General features: G+C 34.3%; 1 protein-coding gene and 1 non-coding gene across 4 annotated transcripts in view; one reads left to right on the top strand and one right to left on the bottom strand.

Moving 5' to 3' along the window:
- Positions 1–6428, top strand: part of LOC118183051 (uncharacterized) — a 106871-nt gene extending 100443 nt beyond the window's left edge. For 2 of the 3 annotated variants that reach the window (XM_035352477.2, XM_035352469.2), the window contains exons 2-3: positions 3391–3678; positions 5042–6428. In XM_035352477.2, the coding sequence (XP_035208368.2) occupies positions 3396–3678; positions 5042–5313 (555 nt within the window). In that variant the 5' untranslated portion in view covers positions 3391–3395 and the 3' untranslated portion in view covers positions 5314–6428. Of the gene's footprint in view, positions 1–1748; positions 2112–3390; positions 3679–5041 lie in introns of those variants that run through there. The other variant, XM_035352486.2, reaches the window with a different exon arrangement.
- A 14354-nt stretch (positions 6429–20782) lies between these two features.
- On the bottom strand, positions 20783–20856 carry TRNAN-GUU (transfer RNA asparagine (anticodon GUU)). The gene has a single exon. It is a non-coding gene; the product is annotated as a tRNA-Asn (tRNA).
- Positions 20857–21242: the final 386 nt, after the last annotated feature.

Here is a 21242-nt window from a genome sequence, read left to right on the forward strand (position 1 = left end):
ATTCTAAAGATATGCTGTTTAAAATATTTTGTGATATTGCTGTTGAGTTGAATTTTACGATCTAAGTGCCAAGAACATGATATTTAATAAATAAAGGTAACACGCAAAACGTAAAAAAAGCCCCTCTGGGCGTAATATAAAATCTGAAAGCATTCATATTTTATATTTTTTTTACATGTACTGGTGCACCAGTACTTTGGTATTGGACAATATTTTTTAAGTGCTCATGTTATCATTTGTATTGTATATTGTACAGTATTATTTTCTTTGTATGTGATAGTAATAGTTTATTCCCATGCATCTATTTTCAAACGAGTACAGGTGTTGTTTGCAACAGTTGTCCCACAAAAAGACAGCTCTTTTTAAATCAAATCTGAAATGAACAGCACATGCACTGCCCCCTTAGCTTAGTTAGTTGTGCAATCAAAACAGACTGCTTTAACCGCATGGCTAACTTTACTGCTTACATTGTATTGTCGTTGCTCTTTGCTATGAAGACAGCTCTCTTCATTTGGACTTGCGAATTACTGGCAGGTTTATACAGGCTGATAAGCACCATCTACAAGTAGACCAGAAAAATAAAGGGCTTAATTATTAAAAGAATTAAAAAAGTAATAAAGGAATTGAAAGTATTATTAAAATAGTTAAAAATATTAATAATTAAAATTATATAAATTATAAATTATTAATAATTAAAATTTTATAAATTATTAATAATTAAAATTATATAAATTATAAATTATTAATAATTAAAATTATATAAATTATAAATTATTAATAATTAAAATTATATAAACTATAAATTATTAATAATTAAAATTATATAAATTATAAATTATTAAAATAATTAAAAAACTGTCAAATATTCAGTAAGGTAGTATTCAGTTCAGTAGTATTTCCTCATACCGTATGATGACTACTGAAGTTTTTTGAATAGAATTGACGGTTACAGCTTAGCAGCTGAGAATTAAGAGATTATGAAACTAATGTAACTAACCGGAAAATAGCTTCATTTCTTCGCCTGTTATGGTGAATAGTAGTTTTAACTAATTGGCTTTCTGAAACAATATGACTAAAATACATACATCCCCCCCCCGAGCGCAATGGTTTTTACTTCGCTTAGTAGATAAAAATCGGCATTCTTTTCCATGGAATTATGATCCATTCTTATTTATTTATTAAAAAGACATGTTCATGTATGCTGTTTATATATATATATTCGTTAAAGCTGATTGTCTTCTAATGAATTACGATCCATTATTGTTTCATTTTTGCTTTTATTTTAGAATAGAAATATTAATTTGTTCTCTTTTCGCATACATAAAAATGTGTTGTTTTTTTTTTTTTTTAATCCAATGAATTACGGTTCATTATTATGTCTATTTTTTTTTTTGCTAGATCCGTTTCCTTCAAACTCTGGTGATCTCTGCGTCTTCGAGAATATTCTTTCGGCTGTCGAATCGTTACTTCTTCTCATCTTCCTCCACCCCCTTCTCAGTTCTTAGATTAATGATGTCTTTTGTTTTTCGTATCTCGCTTTGTGAAATGCGGTTCTGCAAAAACAAATCTCGAAAACGAGTTTCCTACAGTTCATCGACAATTTCGCGGCTCACGTTTTATTTATGGAGAGAAGGGATGCGTGTTTCGAATGATGTACGGCTGAATGATCTGCGACAGGCAGGCGCCGAGTCGGAGAGACATCCCGAGATGTTGGAGAAAATGCTTTCTTTCGCGAAGAGATCATCTGCTTCTAACCCCTTCGGCTTTTCTTTCAGCTCTGGCGCCCGCTTTGCTTGCGGAAGGAAAACTAAAACGTTCCTAAAACATCCGCATCCTCTGAGTATTTGCATCTTCTCCAAAGCTGTTCTATATTGCTCCCTCCGAACATGAAATAAATAGTTCTTTAAGAACGTCGTCGTTATTTCCTCTTTGGGTTGGATGATGAAGTCTGATTGCGTTATTCTTAATATGTTGTCATTTGACAAATGGAAAGGTTTCTAATTTATACTTCAAATTTAATCAGTCTTTTATCAACTAAACTAAGTAATAAACGCATTTCTCATTACTTTAAAGCCTTATAATATTTTTCTTCCGCAAGTTACCTAATTGATGTAAGTAAAACATATTTCATTTATATATCCAACTGATAATTTTTAAAAACATTTCCAGCTTTGTTGTAATTAATCAAAGATGTTTTTGACGTTGCATGTTACGAAATTGATACAAAACCAATTTAAAAATGCGTATAATGTTATTTATTTTACTTTCTAAAAATTTCTAATTTTTTAATTAAATGTTTAGAAATTTTTAAGTGTTAGACTACAATCGGTCTTCAGAGAATAGATGACCTTCAGATGATCATTTTTCCCGTCGTCAAAGATTTGTAATAAGATTGAGAATAAATTACTTATTTGACTTTTCCTCGTAGAAAGCCTGCGTAAAAATGTAAAAATTGTATAATTTTTGTTTATACAGTTAGTATAGACAAAATATACTAATTGTATATTAATTATACAATTAGTACAGTCCTGCAGTAAGCAACAAGTGTCACGTGTTTAAAACACTCATAGCCTCAAAATCTATATTTTTTACACTGGAACATACGTTGGCTCACAATCAACTGTTATATTGTAAGAATATTATGCAACATAGCATACTTACAATCATCCAAACCCATTTCTCAAGTAGTTATGATGTTCTAGCTAAGTTGTCCTTGGCAGCTGGAATACTTATGAACTGTGCAGCGAATTATTACGTGTAAAAGACAAGTCCAAGAAAGGTTAGTCTCCACTTGGACTTTAACTTAAGGTAGAAAATAAGAAACTTATCTAATGCTAACTAAAGTAAAATCAGCCAAAACTGCACAGAAATAAGTAACGGAGTTGGGCCTTGTTGAATATCACTGGCAAATACTAACAGGCACATAACAATACGGCCGAACGTAATAAGATTAGGCTTAAACCAGTGACGTGGCCAAAAGTCAGAACACGCTCTACGAAGAACTTCTAAGCTCTTCTACTGAAGTGGCCGAGACTTCCACTTAAATACTGGTTCCTCCTCATTTACAGAAAACGCGATCCTGAAAACTCATTCTGGCAGAGAATTGTAGATGCGAAATAAGGAAGTAAAGGAGAGCTTACTAAAAAATTAAAATAAAGCTCTACCTTGTAGTACATTTCAGCTACGATGCTGAAGAATTTTCTTCATATAGCAATATAGCTGTTTTTTTTTTTACTACCATGCTTTCATAATGTAGCAGTGCATTCAGAATCATAAGGGGCATTCATCATATGAATAACGTATCTCGCTAAAACTGCTAAAATAGCGTGTGAAAATAAGAATATTTATATTATCTCTTAGAGTTTTAAGATACCTCTTCTTCTTTTTAAGGTCGAATGATTTCGTGTTCTTGTACGACGACACATTGCCGCGAAGAAGGAACTCGAACATGTAACACTACTGGCCTGTGCTTCAGTCAGTATCTGGACCGAAGAGACGGTTCGGATCCTCTCGTGAGAGGGTGCATTGCCAGCAGGACTCCTCTCCTTTGCGAAAATAGACGTCCTGCAGTACCTGACCATAAGGGATGGCCTGTACTTCATTGCTGTGATAAGCCCATGTGCAATGCAAGAATCTCTCCAACTGTGCCCACATCAACTATTCCAAGTAGCTTAACAGGTATACTTAATTTTTTAAAAATTCTATACAAGTATTCTATATAAGTATAGTACATGCTAGGTGTCAGAAAAGAAAAGCTGTCATTTTGTTGTGCGCCATTTTTTTATTGTGTAATAAAAAAAATTATTGTTCGTTTTCGTTTGATATTTGACCAGTGTGGTCTATCCAAATTGATCTAGGAGCATTTGGTGCTTTAACAGCCTGTTGTTAAAGCTGCCGTCGTGCTTCGTCGTTAAAATTAATAAACTTAATAGCCTAACCTGTAATGTGCAAATTTCAAACATCGCCAAATCTTATACGATGATTGCTTTGGCAAGGGGAAGGTCTGTATATTTTTTTGATAAAAATATACTACCAGAATTTCATTTTGGCTTGAGTGAATTTGCAATGAGCAAAATAGTCGTTATTGCAGATCAGGAAATCCACGCATTATATTCGTCAATGATGTCGTTATCCATGTACAGTAAAAAAAAGGTTGCTAAATTCGTTGAAAATATAGCCCGTTTTTTGTCACATGATGTAAAACAACCAATAATCGTTGATCGCTAGGGTTATTGTAAAGAAAACCAGCTATTCTATAGCAATAATAGGGATGGAATTTTGATGTTGATAGCTGATCGACTGAAAGATTAAACTACAGCTTTCATTTTTGGAAGATAACATTGTAAATCTAACCATAAATGTAGAGTGGTTTCGTGTGGTATTAAGCCGTAGAGAAAATGCAAAATCAATAAAAAAGCACTATATCACTCCATATGATATTAAATTTTGAAATAAATGCTCTCTTCGTGAATTATTTCTAAAAGCAGCGGTACATACAGATTGGCCGTTTTGTACTTCTGCTCTAATTCCTCCAGAATTTCTTTGGAAGAAGGGAGCGGGGGAAGGAAAGTCTTTGCATATAAATCGACTACCACTGTGCCGCAGAAAGACAACATTCTTTAATTGAGAGCAAGTTATATGGGAATAATAACAAATTCAGCACAAGAAGTTCAAACAAATTCAATACAAAACTAATTAACAAATTCAGCACAAGAAATATGAATGAAAACATTAACACAAACATTAACAAATTCACTACAAGAAATATGAATGTATTAAATTTGTTACTAAAATTAGAAGTGATCTTTTTTATATTATATTCACACGCACGTAGGGAAAAAATGAATAAACAGTTGATAAAAATGTATATTTTTACTATTTTAATTAAAATTATTTCAAAATAGAATTGTGATAAGTTTTTATGGCACCTAGTATAATTTTCTGGAAGTCAGGAAATAATTAACGCCAGACTTCCAGAGACGAAATAAACATTAGTAATAAAGTCTTCAGACAACTGAATTATTCTATCGTTTCTCTTCAGGTATTAGTACTACAACTGATGTAACAGAAGCTCCACCCATTGCCAAGTCATCCCCAAAATACATGGACTCTGTATATGTGGCTATTTTAGGAATTGGCGTGTGTTGCTTAGGTGTTGCAACTGCCATTGCTGTTCTTCTATCCAGGCGGTATTCCGGTCCCTATGACCCAGAATTTGGTCCGGTTAATTCTAATGGATATGTGAAAGGGTGCCCTGAAGTTCCTGCAGTTCCAGCTAGAGGACAAGATAATAAAGTTGCTATGGATACGTGACCATTTTAGAAGCAAGCCCCTCTCGATGATGATAATATTTTGGGGAGAGCACTAATATATATACTATAGAATTGTTCCGCATATTGAAAATGTGCTCATCAGAATTTTTTTCACTATATTTCCTATATAATGTTTTATTCTCTTGGCAACAACAGGAGCAATTTAAAAGATAAAAAGAAGAGTGTAATATTCAAAGTATTAGGATCTCCTAATGTGATGAGTGATTATGACTTAAGTAAAGAAATATATTGTGAAGTTCCTGTATACACATTCTCCCAAAGAGATTGAAACTTTTGCCTACCGATTTCAGAACTTACATATATGACAGACACTTACGTCTCAAGGACTATTCCTGGAAATATTTTCCAGTGATACTCATTATTTGATTTTACTTATTTATGAATATTTATTTTTGCTTTCTCTTAGATTTATTTATATGTTAACTAGTACAAATCTGACTATTCCAGACAATTTTAGAAGAAAGGTATCAGTAAAATGTAATTATTAAGTGTAGATAAAAACCATTGTACTTCTGTATTTTCTGAACACTTTTGCACAACTTATTCACATATCACCATTTTAATATGATAATAAAATCAGTATTGTCACATGTTATGTTTTATGAAACAAATGAAATTAATTCATATGAACCTTGTTTGAAATCTGGCATCTTGACAGATATTATTACATTGGACTTTAGTGATACAGTGTATAAAATCTTCACCAATTTTTGTACAGTTATATTCAGTAAAAAAACAGTAGTGTTTATTAATTGTCTTAGTTTGCATCTGAATTAGTTAGTTTTGCCTGTGATTGTTCTGCAAACTTAAAACAGCATTGTGAAAAATACTAGTAGGAACACAAAATTTCGTATGCTTTGACATCAGTTATCTAGTTAAACATCTTTTATGTAATTGCACTGCAGCATTTTTAAATGTACCTAATTTAGATGTATATGTATGTAAAAAAATATGAGACAGAGAAAGTGTGTGTGTGTGTGTGTAATGTGATTGGTAGTGTATTGTGCATAACTGATCACAAAGCCGTCCTTTACTTATTTTTAATAAACAAGTTGACTGACAAAAAAATTAATAAACATTACCAAATATTTTAAATCTGTGTTGTGTCTTTTTGTTAATTTTTCATAGTTCTTAAGAACTCTCAAATTTAGATACTTTCAGAAAGAGGTAAAAGGATATTTATTGTGGTATACAATCTAATATTGTACATGCATGGAGTTTTTAAAATTTGAATTGTGTATTTTATGACAGTTAATTCCAAGTACATAATCGAAATGGAAGGTCGGCAGGGTTAAGCTCTTTTGGAATATATCTCTAACTTTCCATATCTGCTGTTCTCTGATTTCTTTGACTCTGTTTCCAACAAAAGTGTTCCAGGATTCTTTATTCAAAATCCAAGCTAGTACCACCATAGAATCTGTCCAAAAGAAGGTTTTAAGGGGAAAGTTTAGTGCAGCTTTATAGTTTGGGCTAAACGAGCAGCAAGCAAACCTCCTAACAATTCCAATCGGGGAACTAGTTGGACGATTTATTGCTGCAACTTTTCATTTAGCAGCAACTAAACCGACAAATACTTCTGAATTTTCTTTGCACTGCAGATATGCACAGCAATCATAAGCATTAAATGATGCATCTAAAAACAAGTGTAAAGTTGCATCTTCTTTAGGAAGGAGGCCATCTCAACTTATTTTCCTTTCTCAAGTTTCTTGCAGGAGCAACTTAAGAAAGAGCATAGCAGATGTAAAACTAACTGGATCGTAAATGCTATTAACTACTGACAGTAACTTTCTTTTAGTACCAATAGCTTCTCAATGTTCCATTGCCATGGGAAAAGCGCATTTAAGTTCGTCAGTCTTTGTATTCCACTTTAAACCAATAACAGAATGATCCTCTTCATCTTCATCTCCTGTGCATGTCCAGCCACGTAAATCGAAACAACCATATTCATCTTTATTTTTTACACTTGTGATTAGGTTGTAGATGTAGAATACTTCCTTAAGTGTTTTCCCTGTTGGATTGCAGTTCTGGGGTTTGAAACTGCTGACACTACAAATGATGGTCTATGAATTTAACAGAAATGGGTTTGAAGTCATTCCAAAGACAACACGATTTTCTTTGATTGATGATTTTTCTTTATCTGCCCACCAGAGAAATCTTATTTATCTGCCCACCAGAGAAATCTTATTTATCTGCCCACCAGAGAAATCTTAATACATTTCTGTCTTCTGGATGAACATTAATTTGCAGAAACGCTTGTTTAATATCTGCTGTGCCTCCTAAAGCATCTATACTGAATTTGTTAAGAAGTGGAGGAATTTTTTTAATTAGACTTAGTCCAGTATTTAAGCAATCATTTAATGATGCACCACCAGACGTCTTTGATGAAGCATCAAACACTGGACGAATTTTCGTGGTTGCGCTGGACAACTTAATCTCTAATCTATGCTGCAAGTAATATAATGTTTAAGTGCCTTCCAGCTGGTTCAACTTCTTCTACTATACCCTCACTCCTTCAATGAAAAAAAAAATGACATCATACTCTTCAAAGTAATTTTTTTTTTTAAGCAAACGTTTAGTTATTTGCATGAGGCTTGATACAGCTTTATCATAGTTATTGTACAGAGGAAGATGTCCCACTAACCACGGTAAAGAGATTTCATATCGCTGTTCCTTACTGATCTTAACAGTCTCTTTAAAGTGAAGAAGTGTTTCGTGGTCTAAAGCCTTTCTAGTTCTCTTTTGAATTTGATCAGTTATATCCAATGATTCCAAGTCCCACTGTTTTTCCAACTGAAGATTTTGTAAGTATAAAGATACTGTGTTAAAAAAGTCTCGTTTTCGACCAAACCCTAGGATAGTCCAACCCAATTTTGTTTCGACAACGGATAATCCATTTTTCAACACTTCAGTTCTTCCAATTAGAAGGCTTCCTATAGTATTTGCACCAATAAGTAGTCTAATTGGAGGTAAGTCGTTCCCAACGTCGGATAGCAGAATTCCCTTTGATGATAGTTGTGGTATTAAATTTTTATCTATAATCCTAGGTAAACTTAAGCAAATCTTAAATTGATCTAAAAATGAAAGTTCTGTTGAATATCTTCCCTCAGCACTTTCTATGAAAACATTAAATCCTCCCATCTTCTTTCAGTGGTGTTGTGATACCACCAAATAATCCTTGGCATACAGTTTCTTTTTCTACAGGATTTAACTTGAGATCCTTAACTAAACTCTTTTCTATATATGATCTGTGAGACCCATCATCAGTAAGTGCTCTAATATTCAGATATTTATTCTTGTGATGTAAGCGTAGTATTAAAATTTTAAGTAGATTTCATGTAAAGATGGCCCTAAAGTAAATAATGTAGCAGAATATTTTACCTCTGACTTATTTTCTTTGCTTGGAAATTCAGTTGATTTTGTTTTCAAATCGGGACAAAGTACTGGATAATGACGTCTATAACATACAATGCACCTTACATTACTTCGCCAAATGTTTTTGCCAAATGTTTAGGTTTCAAACAAACTAAATATTTTTTTCCTCAGAACCATTGATTTTCTCTCTTTCTTTACTTAAAGTTGCAGCTTTATTACAATCTTGGCTAGAGAGATTACGCTCATAAAAGATGCAACTAAGTTTCTGATTGGGGGTAAGCAGTTTATTAAAGCAGATGCTATTGGCTCGCAATTTGAAACCAGCGGGTTACCATCTTTCTTACTTTTCACTGTATTTCCAAAAGCATGTTCTGCTAAAATTCTATGCTCTTCACCCTCAACTCCATGTTGCAAAAATGACATTAAAACTTCTAGTAATTTTTCTTTGGTTAAAAACACAGATTCTCCAACATTAATTTCACTGTTGAGTCTATGCTTCTCCCAAGCTTTCAGAACATCAGCAGGTAAACACGATTCTACTACAGCATATAGCATAGCAGCTTAGTTTAGCTTAGTTTTGCGTAGTTACTCCAAGTGTTTGTAAACCTCTTAAATATGATTCTAGTTTATCATAAAGTTCTAACAACTTCACACTACACCTGTTACTCATTAACGCTCAAAGATATCATACATAAACTTGTTAGAGGATCACAAATCAATTCTCGATTTAAGATACTCAACAGCTTTAATATAATTATTTTTATAAGGTGGATAACTTTCCACGATATCTCTTGCTTTTCTGTTTCAATGAAGAAAGTAAATATTGGAATTTATCTTTGTCTCGTATGTTATCATGAACATGGATGCGAGAAAATTTTCCCCAGAATGCAACCCATGTTCTAGGGGCTAAATCATATTCCTTTAAATTTGACTTCGGAAGTTTTAAATTCAAGCGCCAGAAACTGAATTAGAACGTCACCAGGCGATTGTACGTACTTTTCAAATCTACACTCTTTTGCAAAAAAATCGAAGCACCATGAAGGAAGTGGTTGTTTTTGATGAACTTGAATTTGTGTATAGCTCATACACAGATAATAAAATGATTTATTTATTATTAATATAAATAATTATAAAATTATTGAGGGGTGAAGCAGGCGAAATAATTATAAAAATTATTCCACCTGTTTTATAAATTATATATAATAATTATATATATACCTGTTTTATAAATATATATAATATATGAAATAATTATAAAAATTATTCACCCCTCAATGGGCACTACAGGTCAGTCATGTTATTCTGATTGTTGCTACAGCAACCTATTTTGGTTGTTTATCTTTTCAACCTTATTATAGATAAACATATTTAACAATAGTTATTACTTTTGTTGGGCGCTCCAACTTACAGCACCCAACAAACATTGCATTTAGCCCAGAAGGGCAAAATGCCCTTTGGGGGTATATATTTCTATGGATAAAATTAGCTCTGAAAAATTATTAGAATTTTGTAACCTAAGCCATTTTCACTCGAGACAAGGAATGAAGAAAAGATACTTTAGGGGTTGTTTATTAATTTAATTTTCGTCAGATAAAAATTTTGAAATTTATCATCTACGAATAGGAATTTATAACCCAAGCTTATACCTCTCCTTTCCTTTTGCTCTGTAGAATTTAGTTATCAATTCAACTGAGAATTCGATGTGCTCAAAACTATATCCTAAATGTTTTCTAACTAATGGGGAATACTGTAAAATAAAATTAAAAATTTACTCACGTCTACACGAACTAACTAGAAACAATCAATGTCTCAAGCAATGCATCCCCTAAAAACTAAAGTGAGAGCAAGATGTTGCTGACATATGCTAGCTGGAAAGACGGTTACAGCCGAAAACATCGCGGCAAAAATATCGCGGACGAAAACGTCGCGGAGAAAACAACGCAAGGCGAAAACGTCGTGCTACAAAACATCGTGGGAGAAAACATCGCAAAGCGAAAACATCGCAGTTCTAAAACATCGTGGTACAAAACATCGTCGTCGAAAGTAAAGCGGTTCAAAAACTTCGCAGTTTAAAAACATCGCCGTCGAAAATATCGCGGTAAAAAATAAAGTATCTACAAATCATCGCATGACGATAACATCGCAGACATGCTTTTTTCAGGCTTTAATAACTGTAAATGGATATTCCCATAATGATTTGTGAGCGCAAGTGATGTAAGGAAGGATAATTTTTACTTTTTTTCATTTTTTTATTAACTAATAAATTTTTGCTGAAAAAAATAAGAAGGAAACTTAAGCATAGAAAATTAAATGCAACTTAATAGATTATACTTTTTATGAAAAATTACCAGTAAAAACTTTATAAAAAATGATTTATTAATGGTCTTTGTTAGTTAACTATGTCGGTTTAAAATTCTATTAAGTGCTATAAGTTGCATTAATTTTCTATGCTTAAGTTTCTTTCTTATTTTTTCAGCAAAAATTTAATATTTAATAAAAAATATGAAAGTAAAAATTATCCTTCTTTACATCTTGCGCTCACAAATCATTATGGGAATATCCATTTACAGTTATTAAAGCCTGAAAAAAGCATGTCTGCGATGTTATCGTCATGCGATGATTTGTAGATACTTTATTTTTTACCACGATATTTTCGACGGCGATGTTTTTAAACTGCGAAGTTTTTGAACCGCTTTATTTTCGACGACGATGTTTTGTACCACGATGTTTTAGAACTGCGATGTTTTCTCTTTGCGATGTTTTCTCCCACGATGTTTTGTAACACGACGTTTTCGCCTTGCCTTGTTTTCTCCGCGACGTTTTCGTCCGCGATGTTTTTGCCGCGATGTTATCGGCGGACACCGGAAAGACACATGAGAGATATATCTGATTCCAGAAATTGACTATCCTAAAGAACAGCGCAGGAAAATACTTGCTCCACCTCTGCGATAATTGCACAGATGCAAAACTTAAATACCGTATTCTCAAATTTACATCTAGTGAATGAGTTTAGATGAAGTAGCAGAAATTATATAACCGATTTATTAGATTCTACAACATGAAAGACGTCTTCTAAAAGTATGCATTTGAAAATATAAATTTTTGGAAATTTACTAAACAATTATGAACTTTTTGAACAGACCTCGTTCATTTTAGATTCACCACATGTCTAGTAAAAGAATATTAACTTAATTGTGTGAGGTATTTCTCCCGCCTTCTTAGCATGCCTTCTTTGTGTAGTGGTTAGCACACTCGGCACGTATTCGAGAGGTTCGTGGTTCGAATTCTGGCGAGGGCATTACTTATTTCTCATGTCTTCAGCATCAAAATAACCTAATGTCTCTACAATTGAACTACTATAGAGAGACCTAAGCAGTATGTATCCATAAATGATGTCTTCTAGAAAAATGGGACCAGGCGTCAGAATTTAGGAGAGGCATTACACTTAGCAGCAAAATCCTATTGCCGGCCCTGTTTATATGATATGAATATTTGTATTGTATTTTGACGCCTGAATTACACGGATGCGAATGTACAAACGGATTTTTTTCAATGCATATACTGGAAAAAATTTTTGAGAACCAGATTAATTTTTTTAACAACTAATAAGCAAGCAGGAAAACTATGCAGTCCATAATATTTTTAAGAACTTCACGGTGTCAAGTTTATCATTGATAGTACACAAAATGTATGTAGATATTATTCAAATTTATTACCATAAAACAAATACGTAAATATGATATAGATTCTTATTTACGCCTTAGGCCCACATATGACGGAGCGCTCAAGTCGCTGAACACTTGTAGTTCGACACAGGTGCTTCGAATCTCGGCAATGCATGGGCATTTTTGTAATTTTCCTCGTGTATAATGTGGATACCAGACAGGCCTCCTTGAAAAGACTTCCACGAAGGCATCCATTCCCTTAGGCAGGTGACAAGTGACGGAGGATGAGGTCACCTGATAACTAACAGAGATAAGCAGGTATACGTCTCACATCCTTCTCTGGCTAGAATCAGCGACTCCTTTGAGCTCCATGGGAGCACCCTTCGGGAGTTTACACGAATACAAATACTACAATGAGTTCGCATAAGTTCGCGGTTCACCGTTCATTGTAATTCGCGTGATCACACTATATTGAACTAAATGTACACACTGCGTACGGAATGCGTTGCAGCTTTGCACTTCAGAATATATGCTGTTTTGTTGATTAAAGTGAGGATAGCTTAGTGAGTATAGTCTTATATGACCTGGCAGTTGTCCTGTCCCAGTGTGTAATAAAGCGTCTGTGACTTCCCTTGGGCATATAGCATATAGCCATTATGTGCTCTATTGCCACTATCAAATAAACCAAACCAAACCATTCTCGCCTTAAGAAAAAATTCGCCAACAATCTGGCGTACAAACATTTGTAGACTTAACATAATATCATTGACAGTGAGTGAAAAATGAAGATAAACCAAAAATTTACCTGTAGTACATATTTGTACTACTGAAATAATTATACTATTATCGATTAGTATGAGCGAGCTCAAGTATCGTGAATATTTATTCAACTGCATGGTGTTGCTATTTGTCAACATAAACTTAGATTATATGTTACTGGCGATTATCTCTTTAATTGAAAACTTCACGCATCTAGCTAATGTTCACGTGTGTTCTTAGTTACATTCATAGACGTCGCTAGGTACTTTATTTGTATAGAAGCAGTAGAGAGTATTACTACATTATATGCATTGTATTCGTAATAAATTTCAAAACTAACATAACTTTTGCTCTTTTAAAAATTATTTTAATATTGTATACCAACGCTCTGGCTATACAAAATTCTGTATTGCTGTTTAGCAACGTCATGCATTCAGTTTAAAGTTTGGTGGTATGTGTAAATCATCTGCCAGCTCACGCAGTTCTGTTTCTGTGTCTTTATGCGTTGTTTATGAGTTTTATACAATAAACTTCAATAAAATGAGTCGTTAAAAAATATATATCGAAAAAAAAAACATAGTCAGTGAAATAGAGTGATGAAATATAGTTTTCATCACCAGCGCCCACTGCTTGGAATTTATAATATCGGCATCAAAATCACAAAAGCAAGTGATCACACATAAATCTTATTGCTTCTGAAGTAAATGCTGTTATACGAAGTCTTCAAGTGAAACTGACTCTACTGGACTATCAAAAATGCAAGAAGATTATCAAGTACAGGAACTTCAAATGAAATCATTGTTTGCAAATGTTCAAAACCGTCAGTACATAATAAGGTAGGGTTGGATAAACTTTCAGGTCAGTAAGAGCCGCACGTTTGAATTCAGGAATGTTTGAGAGCCGCATCTAGATTTTCTAAAAGCCACATGTTCATATTTACATCATTACAGAAGTACTGGAGGAGGTTTTAAATAGAAAGAAATCCCTCATAACTTTGTAGAAAGAGTCTAAACTAATTAATTACTTCTTTTTGGACACTCAATAGTTTTAGTTTACCATATTTCATACATATATTTTATATGCACGAGCCGCACAAATTGCCTGCGAGAGCCATATCAGGCTCGCGAGCCGCACTTTGGCCACCCCTGTAATAAGGCATCCAAGAAAGGATGATATATATCGTGACATAATATGAAGTATGTGGGGCAAGTTTTTCCTTTCAAGAGAAGATCTAGCTGATGAGAAATCTCTGTTTTTTCATAAAAGAAGAAAACTGCCTATTATTAATAAAACTTTAAATGCCTAAAAGGATTAATAGACCCCTTTTCTTGCTTGTAGTTCCTATAGTACAAGTGGTAGCATTGAGAGGTAAGATATTACTGAATGCATGTTGTTGCCAAAAGCAACAAGCGATAAACAATTTAATTAAACTAGGTTAAGAGAGAAACACATTTTTAAAGTCTATAAGGTGTTTTCTCCCTCCTTTCTGCATGCCTTCGGGGTGTAACGGCAAAACACTCGGCGAGGGTATTGCACACATACTTTGCGTAACACAAAGGATATTAAATAACACCACAGTTCACAAATGATTTGTACCTAAGTACTTGGCATAGCTTCCAAGAAATTAACAAAGGATTTATTAAGTAGAGGACACACCTCATCAGGACTTTCGAGAACTCCCGTTTTAAGACACAAGGTACGTTTACTACTACTATAGACTATTACTTTGCTTTCTTTGAGTTCAGAGAATGATTTGGAACACGAGCCCTTAGTAATTGCAGTCTATACTACCTCCATAAATTCTCCTTCCCAAGAAATAGAGAGAACTCCCTCCAAGAAATCTCGTGATGCTATTACACAAAAATTTATTTTCTTGATCTGCATTGTAGAATTCCCAAATGTTTCGATTGTTTGAAACGTTTTCTTTTTAAAATCTATTGTTAGTAATATGTATAGCATCTACAATATTTTGTAACCTATAGCAGAATATTAATGTAGCTGTTGAAAGATAGAAAAATTCATCTCCGAAACAGGTAGGCTGAACTTACGTACGGATGAATAAAATGCCTTACTATAGATATATTTCTCCTTTCAAATGAATTTCACTCACAGAATTTTTTTATCTATACTTTTTCAGAGTGCAGCAGACAATGAACTTATTAATTGTTAAGGTTTTGAGGAATCATGGATTTTACTCGTATCTGCAGTAGCACAGAATTTTGGGGCTTCCAATTCCCACGTCTATCAAGAATCAACTTATTTTATAGATCATAGCGATTAGCGGTTTTATGGATTATGGGCATAGTATTGTATGGCTTTGAGTTAACAGAAAATTTCTACTACTTGAACGAAACGTACAGCATCCCAATAGATCTATAAATAATAACTCTCATGTGCGAAATTAGCAATATAATCGTTTAAATAATTTAAATATCGAATTTTGGGACATGACATTGGAAACTTGCGGATATATCGTTAAATTTGCCATACTTTACAATAGCTCTAGTCCTCAGTCTCACCTTTTTATTTATACGTCGTGTTACTTAACTAGTGTATCTTTCTTCTGCTTTTATTATCATTGAAACGATTTAGAAAGAATATATATATATATATAATTTAAAGGCGAATGAATGAACAAGAATTTCACTACTATGACTTCAATGGCAAAGATACCAAACAGATATGTTGTTATCTTGAAAAATGAAAGATAAAGTAAACATAAAACCCAAAATGAAACAAAGAGTGTCTGTACAAAATTCAAAACCTATCTTCTTATCATTGCAACCCTTCCTGATATGAGAACAAAGAAACACATATCAAGGTTCCATGACTTTTTTTCCTTTATTTTTTAAGGAGCAAAAACACCTAAAATATAGAATTTTCAACTGATTTTTACAGGAAGTCTATGAGCGGTTATTATAAGTTACTCTGTTTTACCCCACCTCCGCCACTATCGAGTGGGAGAGCACTGGTTAGGGAAGCATACGTTCGCAGTAGATGGTCCATCTGAAGTTGAATTTCCAGTAGCACCATAGCGTTGTAGGTTATGAAATATACAAAAGAATATAGCAACATACACCGGATTCAGTAATGTAAATAGGCAATAAAATACAATAGAATTCACACAACAAAACACGATAAGTTATGTACGTTACATATATAATTAATACATAGCTGTATATGTGAATTAACAAATTTGATTCTTAATTATGCGTAAAGTGCTAAATTAATGTTGGACAAATATAGAAAATTCCATATTCAAAATATGAAACATCAGTTCAGATGCCTTCTGCGCTACAGAGATTCTATGATACAATGTATATAAAATCTTCCCTAAAATATTAGCCGTTTAAGAAGTACTGTTACGTTATAAAATAAATGCCGTAGTAAATTGTTGTTCCCTGAATTTATTTATTACGCACCGCAAGACAGCTTCCCTTATCTACGCTGGGAAAGCACATTCATTACCTTAAAAGATTTTCTGTATTAAATTATGTTCCTTAATTAAATATCTGTTGTATGCTTGCGGATTGTTGTTTGGAAGCTTTATATGCAGCCTTTTTATTATTTGGCAGTTTGTTTAGTAGTGCTTCGTGGAACTTTACTCGCCACATACGCAACGGTCAGTGTTTGAGATCTCAGTTCTGTAGAAATATGTTGGAAAAAGTTCATATCTACTGATAAAGCTTGTTAATTATGAAATGGAGATCTTCTGATATGCATTTACTTTATGTATATGATAATGTATGCGTCTTCCTTGTTGTATGGTGTTCCATTCTTCTTACTATGCTTTGCACTTGAATTAGTGCTTTAGATATGACCAGGCTAATTCATTCAGTACCTTGAATGTCTGCGTTGTTGTGATTAGTAGACTCCCTTCTCAAATTTGATGGCGATTTCATTGCCATTGTTGCCTATATGCGCGTTTGTCCTGTTATGAAGAAAGTTTCGTGAGAGACCATGGTTAAATAGTTTTACTTCTAGGTACCATGTTATATCTGAAATTCCTATATTGTTAAATGTTAAATATGAAACTACTTGCCGTTAAAGGTAGTAATCGTATAGTGAAACGTGTACAGCATTTTTGCGTTGTGAAAAAAATGCATTCCGGGACCGCGCCGTGAGAGGATCGAAAACATAAAACATATACAAGATATAAAGGAAAAGTTCATATTAAATATATAAAGAAAACATACTGTAAGAGGTTCCAGATTAAATATCAGTTTATTCAATTACAACACAATAAGAAAAATCTTAACCTCATCTGAGAGTCTGTTCATTTAAATTCATAAAAAAACTTAAGGTTTGTCTGGTGATTTAAAAGAAAGGAAAGGGAAACAATTTAAGGCCTGAGAGTTAGATTTTAGATTTGACGTTGTTTTTTTTTTTTTTTTTACTGCTAAGGACGTTTTTGAAAAGCTTGCCTAAAGTTCAAACACACCAAAAAAAAAATAAAACTTATCTTGAAGGGACATCTTGAAGCGGAGGACTCTTATCTTATCCCGCGTTGATGTCGGCCGGGCTCATCTTGACACTGGTTCTAAAAATGTAGACTCCACTTCACTACTGTAGAACAGAAACAGGAGCACTGCTGCCCAGGACGGCTATCCGCTTGGTCCTGAAAGTCCTATGTCAACACGCAGGTAACTCGTTCAAATTTCGCCGGTCAGAAACGTTGTTGCTAGGAAATTACTGCTCGCCTGTTCTTACTCATCCCAAGAGCAAGCTTCCCGGGTAATGTCCCAAGTAAGTTCCACCCACCAGTCAGTAAGGGAGAGAATCCAACTCCAATTTTCTTCAAGCCAGTTTTCAAGAGCAACGTCCACAAGTCCAGCGAACCCGAAAGTCAGCGAGTCCAAGAGTAAGTGAGTCCAGAGAAAGTGTGTATCCAACTCGAATTTCCTTCGTCTCCTTCACAAAACGGGCTACCACTATGGCTTCACTTATCGCCCCCTTAATTATGGCAAAATCTTCGTTTTCAACTCCAGAATGCGGAAATAAGGGTGATCGCGCATGCGCGCCCTTCTTTACTTAGCCAACAACCGGACCCTCAATCGCCAACCTGAATGACTTACATTGAAAGACAAGTAGCAACCTTTGACCTTTCCGTCACGTACTTTCCTCTCTTAAGGTCAACTAACAATGAAAATTCTTTCTCGAACATTCTAAAGCGCGCGAAATCATGACTTGGCGAAAATTGCCTCCCTTTCCCTGCTTCTTTCACAATGAATAAAAGTTTGTACAAGATTTGCAAATAAAAGAAAATAAATAATATTCATTTATACTAAATAATATTTCCCGAAGCATCTGTTTCTCCCCAAAATTAAAGCCTTAAATTAAATAATTCAGAATCAAAATAAAATTTAAATTTCCATAAATCATAAAATCATTCACCTAGTTTTTACAACGCTATCAGATAATTTCTCTACATAACAGTCCAATGAAGAAGGATATGATGTCGTTGCAGTCTGCGAGGTCATGTTGGATTTCGGTTATAATAATAGGTGACGTATGTTGAAGATGGTGTACAGCATGAACATGCTGTTGGTGTAAATGCGCGGATAATGTATGTTTTCTACAGCGATATATTTGAGTACTTTGGTTGCTGCTATTGCTTCTGCTTGTAAAGAACTATTGTGAGACTTGAGATGTCCTTTCCGCTGATATGTGATCCATTGCCGTAGTTCAGATGGGCAAAGGCAATCCGACTCCTTCGTTGATGCTTCGTTCGTGTGTGTAGTTGGTAGAAGACCAGCTCCAGAGATATGTCCTTGTGTATAGTTGGCAGAATATCACCTTCATATATATGTGTTGGTCGCAGGTGTACATTTACTCCATGATTCTTTATTGCAAAATGAATGCGGATTTGTGATGCTAGACGCTCGTAGAGGTCAAGTGTAAAGATTCTCGTCGCCAAAAGTTGCTGTGGTGAGGAACTGCGTAATTTGCTGATACACTGCTTCTTGTTCTGTTCGAATGTATAGTAGTAGAGGACCTGCTATAAAATTTGCTGCTTCAGTCACCATAGTCCTATATACCTTGACAATCATTAAAGCAGAAAGGCGTTTGAGGCTGGAAAGGTTTGTTTTTGTGACTTTAATAAATTATAAAAAAGCTCACACGTATAATTTCTAATATAAAATATTACGTTATTTTGTCACTTAATACAGTAAAATCCCTCGTAACCGCAATATCATAATGAAATCAGTTTTGTCGGTTAAATTTAAGTCTAAAAAACTAATAAAAGAAAATCTGAAATATTTCAGATTTTAAATTACACCCAAAGTGTTGTTTTTTAAAAATTTTGTGTGTTACCTTTATTTATTAAATATCGTGTTCTCCGCGCTTAAACCATAAAATTCAGTTCAAGAGCAATATCTCAAAGTAATTTTAAATTGAGCATATCTTTAGAATTTCCGATACACAGTCTCATGCGCTGGAGATAAAAATGTTTTTTCTGTGCAAAGTTGCCATTTCTCGCTTAGAAATCCTTGAGTTTGTTAATAAAAAATTCGTTAAAATTTTACAAAATATGAAATTGATCATAAAACAAATTTCAAATTTGGGCTTTCAGATGCCCATATTCGCAGGAGGAATACGTTATTCAAAACTGGCTGGCTCTAACGTACACTTATGCAGATTATTCATTATTTTATTTCTTCAAATATAATACAAGCGATAACATTTGGTGGCAACAGTTTGGAAAGTGAAACGGACATTCAGAGTGATTCGACGCAAAAACGCAAAACGAAAACAATAATCCCTGAGCCACAAAGCCGCTTTGGACTAATAAAAGAAGATTAGTGTTAATGAAGAGGCCATACAGGTGTGGATGGATGTAGACAATTCTATTCTCGTTACACGCTTTCAAGATGACAACGAAATAATCGAACACATCCTGCGAAAAGGTTAGGTTAGGTTAGGTTATTTAATTATGCAAAGCCTCGAGAGCTATCTGCCTAAGGGGAGGGATGCCTTCGTGGAGGTCTTTCTAAGAGAAACTGGCTCGTATACACGTTACACATGGGGAAAACCACGAAATCACCCATCAGCCCGTTCGCGGGATTCGAACCTCGGACCGAACTACCAGTGTTCAGCGACTTTACCGCTCGGCCGCTGGTGGGCCCATCCTGCGAAAGGAGAAAGATTATAATGAAGAAGATAAAGACGCAACGTAGAACGTAAAGGAAGCTGATGAAGAACTGCAGTTTTTTATACGATTTGCAGAGAAATGATGACACATATGTCAATATATGATTTTATAAAACTTCAATTTTTAGACTGCAAATTTTTCAAGCTCCGGAGAATGTTCCGTAAACAGGCAGACATTCGATCTTATATATATCATCACACTAAGAAATTCGTAACCTACATGTGATAATATATATGGTAATTTTAAAATGTTGCTTTATTTTATTTTTCTGAGATATAAAATTATTTGTATGCGTTTTAATTTTAAATAATTCGTGGAATTTGGAGTACTATTTATTTAAAAATGGCAAACAGATCGAAAAATGGAACCAATGGGCGTTTCATGTTACTATTTCTACAGACGATATCACAAAGCATGAACGAGTAAATTTTAGAAATATATATTCACTTTGAGGGACATTAAGTATATTTTGGAGGCCGGAGAGAGGAAAAATTAGCAACCGCCTTCACCGGGAATCGAACCTCGGACCTCTGGAATAACGGCCCAGTGTGCAGAACCACTACACCACGAAGGCACGCTAGGAAAGTTGGAGAAATACCTTACATACTCCCCGACTGGGTTTTTTGAGGACCCAATCGCCAAATCGGAAAGTTGGAGAAATACCTTACATACTCCCCGACTGGGTTTTTAGAGGACCCAATCGCCAAATCCTGGGTGTGGAGAATCACTATCCACACCCCTTTTATCACCATCCACACCCCCACACCCACACGGACCTCTGGAATAACGGCCCAGTGTGCAGAACCACTACACCACGAAAGCACGCTAGGAAAGTTGGAGAAATACCTTACATACGCCCCGACTGGGTTTTTAGAGGACCCAATCGCCAAATCCTGGGTGTGGAGAATCACCATCCACACCCCTTTTAATTCGGGCGCAACTGCAGAGACATTAGGTACT

The sequence above is a fragment of the Stegodyphus dumicola genome, chromosome 10, assembly GCF_044657685.1.
Source record: "Stegodyphus dumicola isolate Sdum_Otavi_A_Nest chromosome 10, ASM4465768v1".
NCBI lineage: Eukaryota > Metazoa > Arthropoda > Arachnida > Araneae > Eresidae > Stegodyphus > Stegodyphus dumicola.